At 40.0% G+C, this 19,972-nt stretch overlaps 4 protein-coding genes across 4 annotated transcripts; 2 read left to right on the forward strand and 2 right to left on the reverse strand.

Annotated features, from left to right (window-relative positions):
- Nucleotides 1-5,700: 5,700 nt before the first annotated feature.
- On the forward strand, nt 5,701-7,081 carry LOC144513063 (gamma-crystallin M2-like). Its single transcript, XM_078244127.1, has 3 exons — nt 5,701-5,724; nt 5,840-6,082; nt 6,806-7,081. Exons 1-3 carry the CDS (start codon nt 5,716-5,718, stop codon nt 7,079-7,081), a joined length of 528 nt encoding a protein of 175 aa, XP_078100253.1. The 5' UTR covers nt 5,701-5,715.
- Nucleotides 7,082-7,522: 441 nt separating this feature from the next.
- LOC144513062 (gamma-crystallin S-1-like) lies at nt 7,523-8,299 on the reverse strand. Its single transcript, XM_078244126.1, has 3 exons — nt 8,291-8,299; nt 7,890-8,132; nt 7,523-7,792 (listed from the first exon to the last, which is right to left on the reverse strand). Exons 1-3 carry the CDS (start codon nt 8,297-8,299, stop codon nt 7,523-7,525), a joined length of 522 nt encoding a protein of 173 aa, XP_078100252.1.
- A 3,149-nt stretch (nt 8,300-11,448) lies between these two features.
- LOC144513083 (uncharacterized) lies at nt 11,449-15,837 on the reverse strand. The gene is made up of 6 exons (XM_078244157.1): nt 15,818-15,837; nt 15,450-15,729; nt 15,019-15,292; nt 12,931-12,961; nt 12,350-12,572; nt 11,449-11,721 (listed from the first exon to the last, which is right to left on the reverse strand). The coding sequence occupies exons 1-6, from the start codon at nt 15,835-15,837 to the stop codon at nt 11,449-11,451; spliced, it is 1,101 nt and encodes a 366-aa protein (XP_078100283.1).
- Nucleotides 15,838-16,472: 635 nt separating this feature from the next.
- LOC144513060 (gamma-crystallin M3-like) lies at nt 16,473-18,047 on the forward strand. Its single transcript, XM_078244125.1, has 3 exons — nt 16,473-16,487; nt 16,594-16,842; nt 17,769-18,047. Exons 1-3 carry the CDS (start codon nt 16,473-16,475, stop codon nt 18,045-18,047), a joined length of 543 nt encoding a protein of 180 aa, XP_078100251.1.
- The last annotated feature ends 1,925 nt before the right edge of the window (nt 18,048-19,972 follow it).

The raw sequence follows: 19,972 nt of genomic DNA on the forward strand, positions 1-19,972 counted from the left end.
GTATCGATGGTTTAATACAGTTGGATGATTGAGGTTAACTCACTACATTACAGTGGCTCACGTTGCATAACAGTGTTGACAGAGGTTGGGCTTAATTTCTCAATTGACGCATAAACCTAGCAGTGATATGAGTTTTCAGTAAATCATTTATTTTACTAGTACTAACACAATAACTCTGCGATAGGGCTGGGCAATATATCAATATTATATCGATATGAGACTACATATCGTCTTAGATTTTGTGAACTCACCAGACTGTTCTAGCTGTTCTGTTTTTTGCCTGTGCCCACGCAGTCATTACATCCATGTTACTGATGATTATATATCATCAATCTAATTTAAAAGATATTTTGTGAAAGCATCAAATGTCAACCCTACAATATCTATCGAGGTATTGGGTCAGAAAATATCGTGATATTTGATTTTCTACGCATGGCCCAGCCCTACTCTGCGATGACTAAACAATCCATCTTGAAATCTGAGACTCCAGATTTACAGGTTTCAGATATTATTGGAGCACGACAAATGTCTACGTTCTTCAGATTTAACGATCCGTGACGTAGTCAGGAGATGGCTACAGCGTTTCAGTGCCATCAACATGTCAAGCTTGAATTCTTGTGTGTGTTTTTTTGTTGTTGCTCAAACTCAGTTTAGTTTTAAAACCTCCGAAATGTACAATATTGAAAACAGTCGGTTTAAACAATTGCATTTTAAAACCTGATTTTATTTCTTTTTATCAAACATAACCAAAACTTGGCTAACAGCCTGTGAACCGTGCGTTCAAGCCCAGATCTAGCGTCTTTCCAAATTGACTTGAGCGGAGCTTGAACCCTTCTCTTGTTTTTGTAAAAACTACTTTATGTTTTGCCTTTTTTCATAGCGCTGTTGCAACAGCAGACGTCTCCTAGCTACATGCACAGAGACACCATGATGTAGCTGAGAATATCAAAGATTTATTTTCATACTATGTCGTCCCTTTCTCTTTTTACCTTAATGTGCAGAGAAGCAATGCTGTACATCCTCTGGATCAGCGATCACATTTGTTTGGAAGGATATGAAGAAGCGACTCTGATTATTTTTTTTTTAGGTATAGTTATTTGAGGCTCACTGAGATTATCAGTCAAATCTTAATATTTGGATGCTCTGAGTGAGCTGCTGCATCTTCTCTTGTCGCCTCTGCTCAGCTTTATCAGTGTTGGGACCTTTCGGGATCCTCTGATCCACATAAACATTATTTTCAACTATTGTTTTCAGTATGCTATCATTTTTAAACCAGCTCTAATTGGTTTAATAATTTAGAACCAGCAATAGGCAGCTGTGTTGTTGAAACAGTACAGAAGTAACAGCAATATGACAATTTAGTTTATTCTATATAAAATAGACTGTTAAAGTGCATGTTTAGCCGTTTTTGACAGAACAGTGTACTTGGCAATTTTGTGTATCAGGAATCATAATTTTATATTTGGATATATATATATATATATATATATATATATATATATATATATATATATATATATATATAGAAATTTGCTGAGGAGCATTAAACAAATTTGAGCCATAATAAATCTGCTAGTTGGGATTTTTATGCACACAGAGACACATTTCTATTCCCAGAACATGTAAGAAACGAGTGTGCCTCAAGAGGATTTGCATCTCGCTTGCACACTGCTTTCAAAGCTGGAGATGACTTGTCATACTGTTAAACTGCACCTTCTAAGTAACGTCAGCAAATGTATTGGCCTCGCTCAATAGTTTTAGTAATAAAGTAATAATAGAAATACTTATTCAGTAACTTCTCGGACAAGGGATTGGGAAATTCTCTTAAAGGTCGTGTGTTGTCATTTTTCAGTGTAAATTAGTTGCACTTATATAAAAGTTCTAGATTTGCAGGTTATGTTGTTGAGTTTGTTGTTTCCAAATATTTCACAAGCCTGCCTTGAAATTCATTATAGGTTGTATTACATTTAAATGCTTAACTATTCCAAGCTGTTTTATTGCAAAACTACAATGCTTTAATTCCCCTGACGTATCTGTTCAGTTTGAAGTGTTTCTGCTTATAATTTAGGTCAAAATGTAGATGTACGTTTGTCAGTGTGCTTTTCATGACATTGCTATTTGAGTCGTTTGTATTTTTAACTCCATATGTTTTGTCTTGGGATCAAACTCGCGTTTTGTCTGCTGTTGAAAGCAGGTGGCGAACTGTATAACCAAAGAATAACCTAATCGAACCTATTTTTGTGATTTCTTTACGTTTTCTTAAAGAGAGATGTGCAGTACTTATTTAACTCTGTTGTTTTAACAACATTATTTTAAGTTCAGTGTGTTTCCAGTTCTTAAATGAATAAATGCTTCCTTTGGTGTAGTGGCTATGTTTTGCATTCATATGCAACCATTCTGCATGAGTGATTAGTTGAGTTTATGTTCGTGAATGGAGACCAGTGGCTGGCTGGGAAAAAAATGCAATTACCAAAACTATGATCTAAAACTATGTGACATGTGATTGAAAGTAAATGGGCAAAAACGTGCAAAACCGGTGATCTGCTAATTAGGTAATTCAACTTTTTATTAAAGGACTACTCAAGTGATTTATGGAATTTCCATAAGGATGGGGCTCACAAGAGAAAGATTTTAAATAGGGCTGCACAAGTTTATCGAAATCGCAATATGAACTAGTGCAATATCCACATCGCGGGGGGGCGCAATATTTGTTAAAGGCAAAATATGTGTCAAACCATTCTAAAATAAGAATAATATTGTGGTGCTGCAGAGACGTCCCGGCCTACAAATCATATCCTACAGACTAAAGAAAAAAATCTTTGTTTGGTACAGATCCTCGCAAAAAAAATCACACTTTTTCAAAAAAAATGATCATTCCCTCCAGTATCGTGAATCATATCGCAATATCGGTCAAAATAATCGCAATTAGATATTTTCCTAATATCGTGCAGCCCAAATTTAAAAAAACAATAGTCAAAATCAAACCAGCAGAGGCCGAGATGTACTGAATGTTATGGGTTATGCTACAGAAATGCTTAATACTACATTTCCCACTATACACCTTGATAGCATTTCTTGAGCAAACACCCCATTGCCTTTTTTTTACATCCGGTGCCCCCATGCTGCAATCAAGCCAAATATTGACTGCAGTATCACCATGTTCTGCCATGGGTGACCATCTTGTGATATAGATATACATTTGTTTATTGGCTATTGTTTAACCCGTATATAAATGAGAGTTGAAATGGTCAGCTGCATTTAAAACACTAAACATGACCAAATCCGATGTATTTATGTTGACATCCCATAATGTCCCAGTCTCTAGGCCATGGGCATTGATGAATCAGGGTTTTTATTTGTATTAATGGGATCAAGACCTTGGCAGGGTGGCAAAAGCACCGAATGCCTGCTCATTAGAACAACAAAAGATTGAATCACGTGACCTCAGAGGTTTATAAAAAAGCTGTGTGTCTCTGTGTCCACCGTCTGTGCATGGTGAGCTTCAGACTGTTTAGAGTGACTTTTCATATATTTTAAGTTTCCAAAATGTGCTTTACTGCAGAGGTAGTGTTACAGTTTGAGTAACCTTTCAGATGTGTGTAATATTGGACTGTAAAGCACAACATTCCAAAAGCCTCTACATCAAAAGTCTATACTAAAATAAGCTGCGGTTTTAGTTTCAAAGTGTGTTTAGGCAGATCTCAGAAATGCTAATTTTTGTACAAAACCTAAATTTCTTGTCTTGTCAATCGATTCTGGGGCCCATAAAAACACCTCACTTGGGTGTCATGTCATGTTCAAGGGTCGTTTTCCAACTCGACAGGCACAAGTTTAGTGCAGGGGAAGTAACCTGCACCACTTCAATTTATCAGCTTGCTAGTAAATAAAAAAAAAAAGCATTTCATTTAGTAAGATCTCTAAGTTGATGAGGTGTAGGGTCCATCTACAGTATTTTCCGGTTACTGTGTATTGTATCATACTGTAACAACACAAACAAATAAGTCAATTGGAAACAGATATACCCAACTAAAATGGGCACATTAGAAATGTGATGGGGTTTTAATAAATGATTAGTCTGACATAAGCAAATGAACTATTCTATATGTAACATGCTAATTGCACACACACATTACACTGATTTTATGATTTATTGATCTATAGAATCTTTTGGTTCTGTCCTGGAAAACATGTCAACTACAGTGCAAAAAATACAGGCAATACTCTGTAAACTCTTTTGAATTGAATGTTTGTGCCGCATCTTTCCAAAACTGCCTATTTATATTAAGTTTTTCACGGATGCAGTGCAAGACCAAAGAAATGAATAAGATAAATAACATGCCAAAACACTAAATGGTTTGCTTTTAGTAGCTCTAGTGCCAGACAGGTAATATGATGTGTGTTTTTCTGAAAGCCCATCTACAGACATGTAGAAGTAGCTTAGGCTCTAATACTTTTTTTTGTTTACCTTTTATTTATTCAGGGAAGGTTCACTGAGAGGAAGCCTCTCTTTTGCAGCAACACCCTGATCACATTCACACAGTTACGCATTCATACCATAAATACTGTGGCATAAGGCAATTCACTCTGTGTATGTATGTCTGCATAAAAAATACACATCATGAATTATTAAAGGACAAATAATTTAAAAGACAAATAGAGCTCAGCAGTGAGGTTCCGAAAGTGAAAATCACATTCATATTCGGAATTTATGGTTTTGGGCTTTTCTGAAACGTCAATGGAATGAATGAATGGGAAATTCACTTCCAGTACCGGACCCGTTCAAAAACATTGGGCGCTCACTGTTGAGCTCTATTGGCCTGTTTCTGTGACAGCGCTAAGCTAGCAGCTATTTGAGGCTGTATTTGGGCACTGCAGTGCTTTGAGCTAACACACTCATAATCACAATGCTAACATGTCGATGTTATTGTTAAAGCATATATAATGTAAAGCATGTTCAGCATCTTAGCTTAGTGTGGTGTGTTAGCATGATAGCATTTTCTGTTCAGCACTAGCCACAAAGTGCATCTGAGGCTGCTGCTATTTGGTCATAAAACCACAGTATTGAAAAATTACATTTTGACCTGATGATGGTGCTAGATGAAAAGTCAGAGACAGACTTCATTTTCATGTGACCAAGAGTTCATCAGTTTATTGTAGAAAATATTGAGAAAAGTGCACCAAAGCATAACCAGTCCCCAGGTGTCCCCCGATGAGGACATTTCACACAACGTTGTCATTATTTGATTCATTTTATGGTTTTGTGGGGTCCTTATCTGAAAGGATATGACAATGATGTGCAGCTCCTTAAGTTATTGTGAACAGTCAAAATACTCATACATGGTAGTGAGGGGTGGGGTGGTTGGGTGGCGGTTGTGCTTAGGGGCCGATAAAAGGCTTGTCCCATCTCTGGCATAGAACTTTAGGAACCTTTTTGAATGAAAAGGACAGAAATAATGCTTGTTGTTTTGCTGATAATGTGAGTGGTGACCCCCAGGTCTTTAGCACACTGTGGTGTTTTGATGAACATGTGAAAACTGGACAACAATAACTCATCATCACACTGTGGTGCGTCGCTATACGTAACCAGATTTGTGTTATAAAACCTATTTGGATGACAATACTTTATGCTGTGCCATCACACAACTACTTTATATAAAAGGACAGCGGCACGGAGAGCGTCTATTGAGCGCCAGTCTGGCCCCCACTAATGTAACAATGGGAAAGGTAAGCTTATTATGTGTTGTTACTGAAAATACAGAATTAAAACATGTTAACCTTTTTAGATGTTTTTTAACAGTGGGAGTTGATAGTTAAGCAGTACTTTGACAAACGTTTGCAGATCATATTCTACGAGGAAAGAAATTTCCAGGGTCGGCACCATGAGTGCATGAGCGACTGTGCTGACCTGCACCCCTACTTCAACCGCTGCAACTCCGTACGGGTGGAGAGCGGCTGCTTCATGGTGTATGAGAGACCCCAATACCTGGGCCACCAGTACTTCCTCCGCAAAGGGGAGTATTCTGACAACCAGCGCATGATTGGCATCAATGACTGCATCCGCTCATGTCGCATGATTCCCATGGTAAGCCTAACATGGTATAGGAGAGGCATCAAGGCAATTAATTAGGAGGAAGTTATTGATTCATGTGTGCACACTGATTTATTGTGTTGTGCGAAAAGCAATAGGTCAAGGAATGAAAACCTATAATACTTGCATTCAAACTGAATAAAGTCAAATCAAAGGGTATAACAGAAGCAATAAGACAGAATCTTATTATTTGATCTTTATCCTGCTTGTATGTCAATGCCCAACATGAGAAAAATATGCTAAAAACAACGTACAAGGAAAGGAAATAGATTCATACACAAAATTTGTCCGTAGAGAAATTGAAGTTCGTGAAAATCATGTCCCTCAAATCGGAAATACAATAAGTACAATAACCTTAGGTGAAAATGGCTTTGCCTACATAAATCCTCAACAACTCATGTTAGATAGATATTGCTTAATACAAAAACATCCTTCAGAGTTGTGTTAGAGGATAGCTTAGATTTATCACATAAGGATATCTGGTAACTTCATGTAGCTTAAAAGAAACTCTAAATTGAGGATGGACTTCTGATTTAAACTGCTTTTACAAACCATTCTTGGTCTAACTATGTGTTAACCTGCAACTAGGATTAGATAGGTGGTGGATTAACACTTAATAGACTAACAGAATTATCCCTGGACTGTTTTTTATGTTCACAATCACCAAAAAGTACTACTGGATAGCACATGTATGACTCATAAATGTTCTTCCTGCAGCACCGAGGTTCCTACAAAATAAAATTGTATGAGCGTCCAGACATGGGCGGCCAAATGCATGAGGTGAGCGATGATTGCCCCAACGTCCAGGACCGCCTGCCTATGTCTGACATTAACTCGTGTAATGTGATTGACGGCCACTGGCTCATGTATGACCAGCCCAACTACAGGGGAAGACCCTACTACCTTAGACCCGGCGAATACCGCAGATACAGCGACTGGGGCGCCGCTAGTCCAAAGATCGGCTCGCTCAGGCGGATCACTGACTTAAACTAGAAGTCTTTTGGACCTTCTTCCACTCTCTGTTCTCAATAAACATGCTGGTCTTAAACTGTGTGTGTGTGTGTGTGTGTGTGTGTGTGTGTGTGTGTGTGTGTGTGTGTGTGTGTCTGTATCTAAAAGACATGAAGATGTTTTCATCACACATTTGTTGTTGTTTAGCTTGTGTTCTTGTCCCTTTCCTGTAATATTTGATCCACTCACAAAATAGTAGTATGGCTTGGCAAATTTTCTTTTGCCCCATTGGTCTGAAACCTTGCATACTGCTTTGTCCACTCCAAAACACGTGCAGCAATGAGGCCTAATTTGCCACCTAAGCAAACTTTTCAATCCACTGAACCCCTCAAATCAACGAGCCCAAAGAAACCTAAAACAGTTGACAGAATAGTGGTTATGGGATAGATTTATTTATTGACAGTACTTCTGGACATCAGCTTCTCACACAGTGATGCGTCTGATGGATCCCACCCTAGAACTCATGCTTCCCCACTCATTAAACCTCCTGTATTCACCGGGGCGTACCAGGAACTGGCGTCCTCTGTAATTGGGATGCTCGTAGAAGATCCAGGAACCGTCCTTCACGTTGCAGGAGGAGATGTCTTTGAAGTGGAAGTTTTCGGTCAGGGAGGGACAGTCGTCGGTCAACTCCTTCATCTGGCCTCCGAACTCTGGGCGCTCGTAGATCATCATTTTGTGAGAGCTTTTGTGCTGCAGAAAAGACAAGGTGATTTATTAGCGTCTAGATCAGTAAAGGCTCATCACAAGAAATCTTATTGTAAACTGAAACCACTCGACTGAGGCCTACCATAGGGATCATTCGGCAGGATCGCACACAGTCATTGAATCCCATCCAGCGCTGGTAGTCTGAATAGTCACCCTTCCTCAGGAAGTACTGGTAGCCCATGTAGTTGGGTCTCTCATAGACCATCCAGTTAGCGCTCTCCACTCTAATGGAGTTGCAGCGGCTAAAGTGGGAATGCAGGTCGCTGCATTCACTGCTGCACTCATAGGAGCGGCCCTGGAAGTTCCTCTCCTCGTAGAAGATGATCTGGAAAGATCCATAGAGGGATTTTCAAAAATTGTTAATAATAAGTGTGTATACTATACCACATGAAAAGAGTGCTTCCAGTTCACCGTTTTCGGGCTGAATAATCCGTGCAGGTATAAAGAAGCACAGAAGGCACAGAGAAAAACAAGCAGCCTTACCTTGCCCATTGTGTCGGCTAACCTTTTTCAGCAGCCTTGCTGCCTTTATAACCCACGGATGACCTTTGTCATTGTGATTCAGAACAATGAAAAGGCTCGTCAGCACTTTACAGAACAATATTTTGTGTGGTCAACTGAGCAAATCAGCTGTTTTGAGCAGAGGCTTCCCTTTGAATGGTCGATGATATAAAATCTACAAATGAACCAAATCTAAATCTCCAAACATACATATTTATTGAAATGGCCTTTTTTTATGAAATTATGAAGTAAAAGAAACTCATGGGAAAGCACATATTTGTTTGTACAAAGTTATTTTTCCATCTCCATTTTACATTACATTACATGTATATTTATCTTTTAACATTAGTACACAATATACATGTAAAATCCAGTGTATCCCTGTTAATGCAGATTAATTTGGTACTGTACATTGTATGGAGGCTGTAGTGATACTGCCCATTTCAACTTTGTAAATGCTGGAGTGATTTTAACTGTGATTTTGTGAAGTAAACACAACCACGGCCTTGCTTTTCAGCAGCAGCATTTAAACTTAGCACAAAAAGTAAGGAAATTTGTGTTTGGTAGATTATTTCTCTGTGGTAACAATGCTTTTCGGCAATAAATCTTATACTGTTGGAAAGCCTGCTTAGTTCTCTTTCAAATGGTGCCCCAAGGAACATGTATTTGTGGGATGAGCAGCAGCGCTGAGTATGTGGGTTGCACCCATGAAACATTTGCCAAATCTTCTCTGCCATTGCCAAACAGGTTATTTTGCTGTTGCTATTGACACTTGTTTTGAGCTTCTGGTACCCTCAGGTGCTGCCAATCAGGTGCCTGATTTAGAGATGAGATTCTGCAACCAGTGGCAATCCCATATCTCCAGTCTTGGACCGAAGTCTATCCTCCGAGATGACAACGCTCGTCCCCACAGGGCGGGGTTTATCAGAGACTACCTCCAGAATGTGGGAGTGGAGAGGATGGAATGGCCTGCCAGCAGTCCTGACCTCAACCCCATTGAACACTTGTGGGATCAGCTTGGGCGTGATGTTCGTGTCAGAGTGACCAACACAACCACGTTGGCTGACTTGCGACAAATGCTGGTTGAAGAATGGGATGCCATCCCACAGCAGTGTGTGACCAGGCTGATGACCAGCATGAGGAGGAGGTGCCAGGAGTCATTTGTAACACTCCTGTTAAGTCTTTTTGCCTTTCCTAATGTCCTTTTTTGTTTCAGACATAAAGGCAGACAAACTGAATTTGTGACATAATCTGTGTGACAAATCACTGGGAGATGTTATGAGAAGGTCATTATATTTTATATTATTATTTCTCATGGCAAAAGCCACAGTCTCATTTTTTGTCTGCATGTAAATATGACCAAGTCAATTAAGTATTTTACAGTTTTTTTTACAAGTTACTGTATTTGTAGACCTGCACAAATGTCATCCGCTATAACCATAGAATGTGTATAAAAAAAAAAAGTCCAGCAGGGGGCGACTCCAATGGTTGCAAAAAGAAGTCTGTTTCTATAGAAGTCTATGGGAAAATGACCCTACTTCTCACTTGATTTATTACCTCAGTAAACATTTTCATGAGTTTATGGTCTCATTCAGTACGTTCACGTATTCTTCAGTACAACATGATGTTCATTTTGTAAATTATGCTCCCATTTATTTTAAAATTGACGAAGCAGGGGTCGCTTTGGGGCGTGGCTACAGCGTTGTCTGTGTTTTTCTGCCAGTAAATCTCCACTGGATGACTCAGTTCAGAAGAGTTGGAAATCGGCAACTTTCCCTCTTTAGCGTTTAGCTTAGCGCATCGCCATTGCAACCATAAACAACACTGACTTGGCAGTGTCATCCTCCCCAGCTTCACCTTTTCATCAAAAATCGTCATGTCCGGTTTTAAAAAACCAAGATGGCGACGGCCATATTGCCAAACTAGAGCATGGGTAGGCCCCCGGGAAGGAAATTTGCATTTCCTAGGAAGGTGAAGGCATGACCTGCTCTACTCTCCCTCTGATTGGCTAATACTTGGATTGGTAAGGTTTAGGCATAAACATAGAATTCCAGGGTAAACTAATGAGAGGCAGAGTAGGGCGGGACATGCCTTCGCCATTCAGGGAAACGCAAATTTGCCTCCAGGAAGTGTGCCGGACTTTGAACATTATTTGACATAGTGCCCAAACAGGGGAATTATAACTGTGTCCATCATGAAATGGGGCCCAAAAAACTTGGAGAAAGAGACATCTTCAAATCAGTGGATCAATTTATTTCGAGCGTCACAACCCCACAAAATGACTCATTTCACAATCAGAATTTGATCCATTCAGTTGATAACATTTAGAAAGTTTAAAAGAGACGCACAATTAAATCATTTAATATCCATTCAAGTTAGTGGAGCCCTAAACCGGAAGTAGCCGGCTCAGACGACTGAGGTCTCATAGTGCAGAAGCAGCACTGCTCATCGGGGTCATTTTATATGAGGAAGTTGAACTTTTTTTTTTTTATATACATCCATTGATGTATTAACTCAAGGCTTCAAAACAGCAGTCTACAAACCAATGAGTGATGTCACTGATGTTACGTCCACTATTTATACAGTGTATGACTATAACTTCACATCGCAATAGCATCATTAATTAACATAGATTGCATATACGTACACCCACAAAAAATATAAAGCAGGGATTTTAGTGTTACCAAAATATAGTCTGCTGCTGTGCTGTATACTCATATTTGAGATGTTATATATTCACATTGCACTTGTATTTGTGTTTTAGTAAATTTTTGGGAAATAACCTTTTTTTTAGCATTTCATATTAGTCGATTCTAATACAGACGTGAACTGTATGTTAATCTATTTATGTAACTAAATACTGGCCAAACAGTCACTTAATCAAAATTGTGTTCAGGACAAAATTCACACAAAATATGCAGCAAATCATTTTATTGTGTGCATCACACAGTTATAGAGGTAAATTCATCGTGGCTGGATTGCACAGTACAACTGGAACTACATGCAAACAATGCACAAATCACAGTTTCAGGATAAAAACAAGGCTCCTTCTTTTTTGCCTCCCTCTTCGACATCTTGTTAATGTTAATAAAACAAAAGCATCTGCAAAACCTATTAGCTAAATGTAAGCGATTAGACAGTTAAGATTCAGTGATGCGTCTGACTGAGTTGAACCTCGTGTCATCGCTGCTAATCTCTTTGAGGTTCCTGTACTTTCCTGGTTTCATATAAAACATCTTGCCTTCGTAGTTTGGCTGCTCGAACATCAACCAGTAGCCTTCCATCACGTTGCAGGACTGCATGTCAGATATGTGATAGTGATCCTGGATGGAGTCGCAGTCATCAGTCAGTTCATGCATCTGCCCCTCAAAGTTCGCTCTCTCGTAGATCCTCATCTTAAAGGGCCCCTTGTGCTGTTAAAGTACAAAATGTCAAATGAAATATATGCATGAGTCATGGTGTTTGGTGCTGGTGTATGGTGCTGTTAAGAGTTTCACCTAGCTGCTTAGATGTTAAGTACCAAAAACAGCTCAAGATCCTGCTAGGAAATAGGAACCAACTCTTTTTAGCAATCAACTTGTTTGCCATGCCAAATGAGAAGCTACATATCTATTTAAACATCTTAAAAGTCGTCCTGTTGAGAAATATATGAATAAAAATGCAGCATTGGCTGCAGCATTAACAAAACAAAACAAGGTATTGCTAGCTAGCCCACTAGCTACAAGGCAGAAGAAAGTTGATCTTTGACACATAAAAACCTCAACCAATGTCCACTTTTTTTTCCCCCAGAGCTTACAACCACATCCCATTTTCTTAATCAGCAGATGGAGTTTGCACAATGGAGATATCAAGACTGTGAAATACACTTAAAAGCTGAGAGAAAACCTAGTATAAGGCACCCCCCCCCCCCCAAACAATCCTGGAAATATCACTAGAGGTGCAGAAGAGAAACTGATCCCAATATCCTCATCTGATTCTGCGTAAGACAGCAACCAAACATATTTCATGCCCATGTCATAGTAATATTGTGCTCATATTTACCACAGGGACGATGCGGCAGGACTGAATGCAGTCATTGAAGCCGATTGTATTCTGATACTCGGGGTACTCTCCCCTGGTCAGGAGGTACTGCTGGCCCGTGTAGTTGGGCTGGTCGTAGACCATGAACGTCCCACTCTCCACCTTGCAGGAGCTGCATCGGCTCAGGTGGGAGGTGATTTCAGAGCAGTCGCTGATGCATTCATACGAGCGGCCCTGGAAGTTTCTCCCCTCGAAGAAGACGATCTAGAGAGAAAAAACACACAGATTGTATCATGCATTAGGAAAACCTCCAGAGCTAAAGGTTCAAGTGTGATTATCATAAACTAACACAAATCACACTGATAAGTTATGTGCTACAGTATTTTGGGACATATACAGTATAAAGCTATGATTGAGCTTGATGCAGTATCTGCATCAGTTAGTAGACTGGTGCAGTGATCTGTACCCTTCATTACCTTTCCGCTCATGGTCGCGCTATTTGATTTCTGTTCTTCCCACTGGCGCGCTGCCTTTTATGCGTCATGTGACATCAAAAGAATCTGCCCCTCAATTGTGCAAACTAACTGAGTCAGCGCATCAGCATGGAAGTCCCTACTGTATTATACATCAACGCTGGAACAGATTAAACCGTATTGGTGCAGATTTCACAGTGACAAAGCAAACTCTGGTTATTGCATTACTTTTGTTTCCTTGTGCATTTTCATTATTAGACACATTTATGTTTAGATAACATTATACAACAGACATGCAGACAGATGCAAGATTAAATTAAATGCTTTGATTTAAAGCTAAAATATGCAACTTTTGAAAGCAGACGTAACACAATTCTCCTTTTACAAATTTTGATTTCATGAGAAATGAAACACACCATTGCACAGTGTAATACTGCTACAGCCTTACTTGGTTTGGTGTAGCCAGTAGCTAATGGTGGCTTATGTTAGCAAACGTTTTGATTATGATAGACATTGCTGTTTAACTGACATTCCTGAGTCAATTCAGTAACGTCATCATTTACATACCTTTAACATGTTTCATTATGTTACAAATAAACATTTATATGGTTGTTAAGTAAAAGTAACACAAGAAGTAAACGGCGTTCCTCACTAGGAGACATGTTTGTTCTATTATGCTGTGATTACCACCAAATTGACATAATCTCTGTGTGCAAAACATTTCATTGTTGCCCAAAAGAAGAATCCCAATATCATTTGTGTCCTGCTTATCCTTTCTTGTGTGTCACTATGAGGCCAAAATGTCCACTTGTGCAAAATGTAATTAGCAGATCACTATAGTATTTTCTGAACACATTCATGCTCCTCAGAGGATGAAACCTTCCTATTTTGAACACTCCGTTAGTGTCCCTCTAGCACCCCCCTTAGGACAGCTTTGTACACCAGATATCTCAAAATATAACATGCAGATTGCCATGAAATGTACCTAGTACATTCCAAAGTACCTTTCGAATTTGAAGCTGGTGTAGGCAGTTTTCTTTTGGCGCCGTTGGGCAAAGATTCTATAAGAACCTTGAATCATATTGTAATTCAAGTGGACTAAGAGAAAACTAAACTTACGCATGTCTTCTTGGCTCTGTTTTCAGTCTTTAGAAAATCTAGCCTGTGACAGGAGACCAAACATAGGTCATTTCAGAGAGAGGGCGTTCCTATTGGCTGTTCGACAAATGCAGATGCACCTGCATGTCCCTTAAGATGAAAGGTGAAAGCCTCAATGGTGGAAAATCTTGCAGAAAAAGTAGTTTTGCCTACGCAAAGCGTTTCAGAGACAGAGAGAAAATGTTGCTCATAGTTTATCCTTCTAGGCTCACGGCTGCAGCTAATTCAAGTTAGTGTTTATGTAGCTAGCTAGCCTTGAATCACAGTATGTCATCTCAAAGGGCTTTACAGGCACACACGTTTGCAAATAAAACAGGATGGTAATTCTAATAGATTGCTGCTAAATAACAGCATTGGGATTCACAATCACATTTGGAAGGATTAAAATGAATGTACAGGTTACTGTAAGCGTGTGCATCTGCCTAGTCTCGTCTGGTGGGAGAGGAGAGCTGCAGGAGTAGGGCTGTATTTTCAAATTCTGGCGTTTTCCTTCCCAGAAAACTACCTACCCTAGCTTTAATAACCACATGACATTTCCTTTACCGCCACCGTCAGGATAGACTTTGTATGGCAAGACTCCAAAAAAATTCATCACTTTGTTGTCATGAAGTTGCTGTAAGTGCTATCCATCTTCACTGGTATTATGTATCAGTACTGGAAATTGAAACAAAAGCCCACTATTAATATTATAATATTTACTCAATGCCATGCGAAATGTAATTACAATTAATCATAAAGAAAAATGGCATTGTATACATTTCAGTTTTAGTTTTGGCAAAGGTGAAATATATACAAAATACCGTCCGATATGCCGAGCAAACCCATCTGGCGGAGTCAGGTTAGCATACCAGGGCACATAAGATAAAATCTTTATTTAGAATTCAAAATGTCGATGTTGCCTCTGACCTCTAGGGGGACAAATTGTGCCCCTTGCACCACTGCTACATTGCAAAGCATGTAGTCTTACCCCATATAAAGAAAAGTACAAAACAGCAGAGAAATACTTCAAAATAAGATTTTAATATCACCCACGGTTTCTTTAAGTGAATGACAATCAGCACATATCCATGATGCGCCTGATTGAGCTGATTTTCATTATGTTGCTCACTCCCGAGTCTCTGAGGTTCCTGTACTCTCCTGGCCTCACGAGCATCATCCGGCCTCTGTAGTTGGGCTGCTCGAACATCAGCCAGTGGCCGTCCATCACGTTGCAGGACTGGCAGTCAGACATTAAGTAACGATCCTGGAGAGACTCGCAGTCGTCCATCAGCTCGTGCATCTGGCCTCCGTAGTTCTCCCTTTCGTAGATCTTCATCCTGAACTGCCCCCTGTGCTGTTGGAGGAAGACAAGACATGATATCAGTTCATCGGTTAGACTACCTTTCTTGCTCACGAGCCTGTTCTGGAAGCAGGGTTAGTTTTACCTAAGTTTACCTAACATGCATGTCTTTGGACTGTGGTTGGAAACCACAACCATCAAAATGTCTTACCATGGGGATCATGCGACAGGAGCGGATGGTGTCCATCATCACCATGCCCATCATGCCCATCATGCTCCCCATGCGCTGAATATCTGAGTACTCCCCTCTCTTCAAGAAGATCTGATTTCCCATGAAGTTGGGGCGTTCGTACACCATGAAGCACCCATTGTCCACCCTGCAGGAGTTGCAGCGCTTCAGGTGCATGTGGATGTCGGAGCAGTCGCTGCTGCACTCATAGGACTGACCCTGGAAGTTCCTGTCCTCATAGAAAATAATCTTAGGAAGGAAACTTAGTCATTGCATAACCTTGCATAACAGTTTGGACCATACACAGACTGTACATACATGTAAACTATTAAGCAATTTATTACTTCTACAGCACCAGATGTTCCAACATGATACAAACATATGCTAAATATTACCCTGGCCATGGTGACACTTAGTTTTTGATGCCAACCCAGCACCACTTTTATATAGATTATCATCTGCAGACCACCTTGTACAGCTTTGTGTGAAACATCATGACTCATCACGAGGTGCACGTGGGCCTGCATTAATTTTTTTTACAACACACATGCATTATTGTAGGTTGAATATAGTTTCGGGAGACAATTCAGGTCATTGTCTGACCGAAGCAAAAATGTTCCTCAAATGATGTTATATTAATAGCATTTTTACTTTTCCAAAGCTTTGTTTTGTGGCATTTGTGGAATGCCTTTAGTGTAACCATAAAGTTCGGACTCTTCTTCAGATCTGATATTCAATCACACCACATAGATTTCTACAGACGAGATGTGAATTACATAGTTCAAGTTTCTGGAAGCACGTATAAAACCAAATATTCACAACAACTATTGCAGATTCTAACATACAGTGAAGTCTGCCACCCCATAGTGCTGTGCTCTGCCACAATATAGTGATGAGTCAAAGCTTTCAGCACAAGCCATGTGGAAATACTACGGCTGTGCGATGTATAAAAAGGGAAAAGGGTCGATGTTGAAGCAGTACATCTGAAATTAGCTCACAGAGATCATGGCCATGGGAAGGGTAAGTGGAACTTTTGATACATCTGTGACACAATAACAGTAAAAAAAAAACATTCTGATGAAAATGTACAGACAAATTGCTAATCAAGTCGCATCGTTCTTTGCAGATCATATTCTATGAGGACCGGAACTTCCAGGGTCGCTCCTATGAGACCAGCAGTGACTGCCCCGAGCTCACCTCCTACCTGAGCAGGTGTAACTCCTGCAGGGTGGAGAGCGGCCTCTTCATGGTCTACGAGAAGCCCAACTTCATGGGCCATCAGATGCTGGTGAGGAGGGGCGAGTACCCAGACAACCAGCGCCTGATGGGAATGAGTATGAGTGACTGCATCAGGTCCAGTCGCATGATCCCCATGGTAGGTTTGTCACGCTGAGCTGCATTAGAGCCCAGCCACACCACAAATTACAAGAGAGATTCCTTTACATTGTTGCAACTAAAAAGCCTTGCAAACCATGCAGTAAATAATCTGCCAAAGAGGTTCTGTAAAATGACTGAGCTGAAAGGACACCCTCCTCCATGTTGGACTCCAACGACATTAAAAGCAGCTTTTCTATTGGCCCTCAGAACAAATTTGTAAGTTGAGCAAATGCAAAAGGCTTGTAGGACAACACATCATAAAATATTCTCAACTCAAGGTCCACTTACTAACCTTCGACCGTATCTCACAGCCTTCTTCAACGAATGGAACCTGCACAGGTGTAATCACGTAATCAGCAGTGCCAATCTTTGATTACGTGATACTCCTGTGCAGGTTACAAGGCTGAGATATTTGGCAAAAAGCTCCTGGAAAAGCAAGTAAGTGGACCTTGAGTGCAGAATATTTTCTCAGTTTGTTCAGATCCCAATGATACTGTGATTCTGCCCAGAATGTGTTGCCAATATTGTAAATGGTATTTGCAAACCCACTTTGTGATTCAAAGATAAGATAGGAACATTAATGTTTTAAACATGGTCTGGTTTTACAAAATGTATATTGTAAAAGCTTTTAATATCACCAGAATGGAGGCCCAAAACGGCTGTGGTTGCAATAATGTTTTAATAACCTTTCTCAAGATCACAAGAGAAGTATCATGTTATCATGATAGTTGTTTTCTTATCACAACGGGTTGTTTTTTGGAGATTATGAAATCAATCTCCAGATCCCAAGGTAATCACGGCCGTCCTCTTCGTACACCAGTCTCATCACACAAGTGTAAAACCACTAATGTGTAGATCTAAAGGTTGGGTTTATTTTAGGTTCAGAAGTCCTCAGTCATTTCCATGGTTTTTCTTCATCTGCAGCACAGGGGACCCTTCAGAATGAGGATCTATGAAAAGGAGAACTTTGGAGGCCAGATGCACGAGCTGATGGACGACTGTGACAATATGATGGATCGTTTCCACATGTCTGACTGCCAGTCCTGCAACGTGATGGACGGCCACTGGCTGATGTTCGAACAGCCCAACTACAGAGGCAAGATGCTGTACTTGAGGCCAGGAGAGTACAGGAACCTCAGAGAGATGGCGATGAGCAACATGTCGAGGTTCAGCTCCATCAGGCGCATCATGGACTCCTGTTAACTCTAAATGTACTGGGAGGAAAAATAAAGCATACTGAAATCCAATGTTTCTTGGCCTGTTATTTGGTGCATAATGAAAAACAATTTCAAAAATAAATAGTGACTCCTACTGGTTGGCCCTGTGCAGCCGTTTACTTTCACTTCATGTCAGCATGTTATGAAATTCTTCCTTGCTGGTGCGTTTATGGAAACATTCAGTTTATTCCATCCTGTGAAGGGCTCATTGCAACTGGTCTCAATTCAAAACATGTAAAAATGCATATATCCTTCAAAAACAATCCAAGGCCATTCTGTAGGCTTTGTGCAAAACGAAAATGTGTTTATTTCACATGGCAAGGTATTTAAAAATGACCAATGCGTTTCAACTTGTCTTCATCAGGGTCATTGTCTGCAGTACCTTTGTCTGCATGCTCTGACATTCAATATTTGAAAGTGAGATATTAAAAATAGCCCACACTGGAAACAATAAGCAAACAGGAAGGTTGTAAAAAAAGGATAATGAAATTACAGTATTTCCTCCATTAAAACGGTTCAGCAGCTGACTCTCTGGACTCAAGTTAGTTTCCCTCAAGCACTTGAACACACCAAAACGTTTTTCAGAACAGTCACTAATTGCAGCTCCATGACTCAGGCCAAGTCTCTGCAATCTCAACTGAAACTACTGGCCTGGAGTGTATGCAAAACAGAGTCAAAAGTCAGAGCAAACTTGGGAAATTCATGTGGTCTTACACATCTCCTTAAAGAAAACACAACACAGGGTACGCAAAACAACTATAAAACAGAAGTAGGGGGATAAAATGTTAGCATTCATAAGGTTTGGTTCATTACTTTTAAAGATATTCATTTAATATCTTTAAGTGCACGTTTATTTAGTTTAAAACACTTATTGGTGGACAAAGCTGTGTTTGGAATCACTGACCATGATGTCAGGCATTCTGACCACTCAGCTTCTGGATAGTTTAGGAAAATAAAATAAAAAGTCAATCCTTTCAAAAGTTCTTCACACTCTTTAATTTCATACCGGATGCTTAATGGGGCTCAAACAACAGCAAAGATGTGCTACAGTCCACAGATCCCTATTTTTTTTTTATAATTCACAGCAAACCATCGTTGTTGAAAACAATAAATTACTACTACAAGAAACTGATATGCTGATGTGTCAGAATACATGCTTCAATAGAAAACTCCCCATTTACCTATTTCTTTCAACCTGTCTCATATATTGTACTATAGGTTGATAGGGGACCTGCGTATCAACTGAATGTTAAGGTTGTTTTTTTTTCATGCTGAAAGAAATGCAGAGACATGTTTGCATCTTTATCTTTAAGAAAATCTCCTTTTAACTTTGGCAAGGAGTAATTCCATAATTCCATAATCCAACTCACCTTGACAGCCTGACAACAGAGAAATAACAGTATTGTCGTGGTTGTAGTCTATATGCTTGACGTTCCACTTGCTCCAATGCAGAAAATTCCGCCGGATTTCACTCATTTAGGCCGGATATCCGTTGCCTTGGGCTTCCTTAGTGCTGGCATTTTAAACTCCGGTGGATTTCTGAGGACTATGGTTAACTGCTCCTCAGATCTCTGCAGGGTAAATCCAGACAGCTAGCTAGACTATCTGTCTAATCTGAGTTTTCTGTTGCACGACTAAAACAACTTTTGAACGTACACATCTTCCACCAAAACAAGTTCCTTCCCGAGGCTATTTTGCAGCGGCAAAGCGTCTTTTCTCGGTTCAAGACGATTGTGATTGGTTAAAAGAAATACCAATGAACCAGAGCACGGTTTTCTCCCATTCCAGAATGCTGTGTGGACTAGCCAGACCGTCCTCTGCAGCAGCGCTGTGGAGGAAGGTCTGGCAAAGATTGCAGATATTGTTTAAAGCAACTACAAGGAACTTTGATTTTGACGGACTGTGTGGACA

This window comes from Sander vitreus, chromosome 24 (genome assembly GCF_031162955.1).
Source record: "Sander vitreus isolate 19-12246 chromosome 24, sanVit1, whole genome shotgun sequence".
NCBI lineage: Eukaryota > Metazoa > Chordata > Actinopteri > Perciformes > Percidae > Sander > Sander vitreus.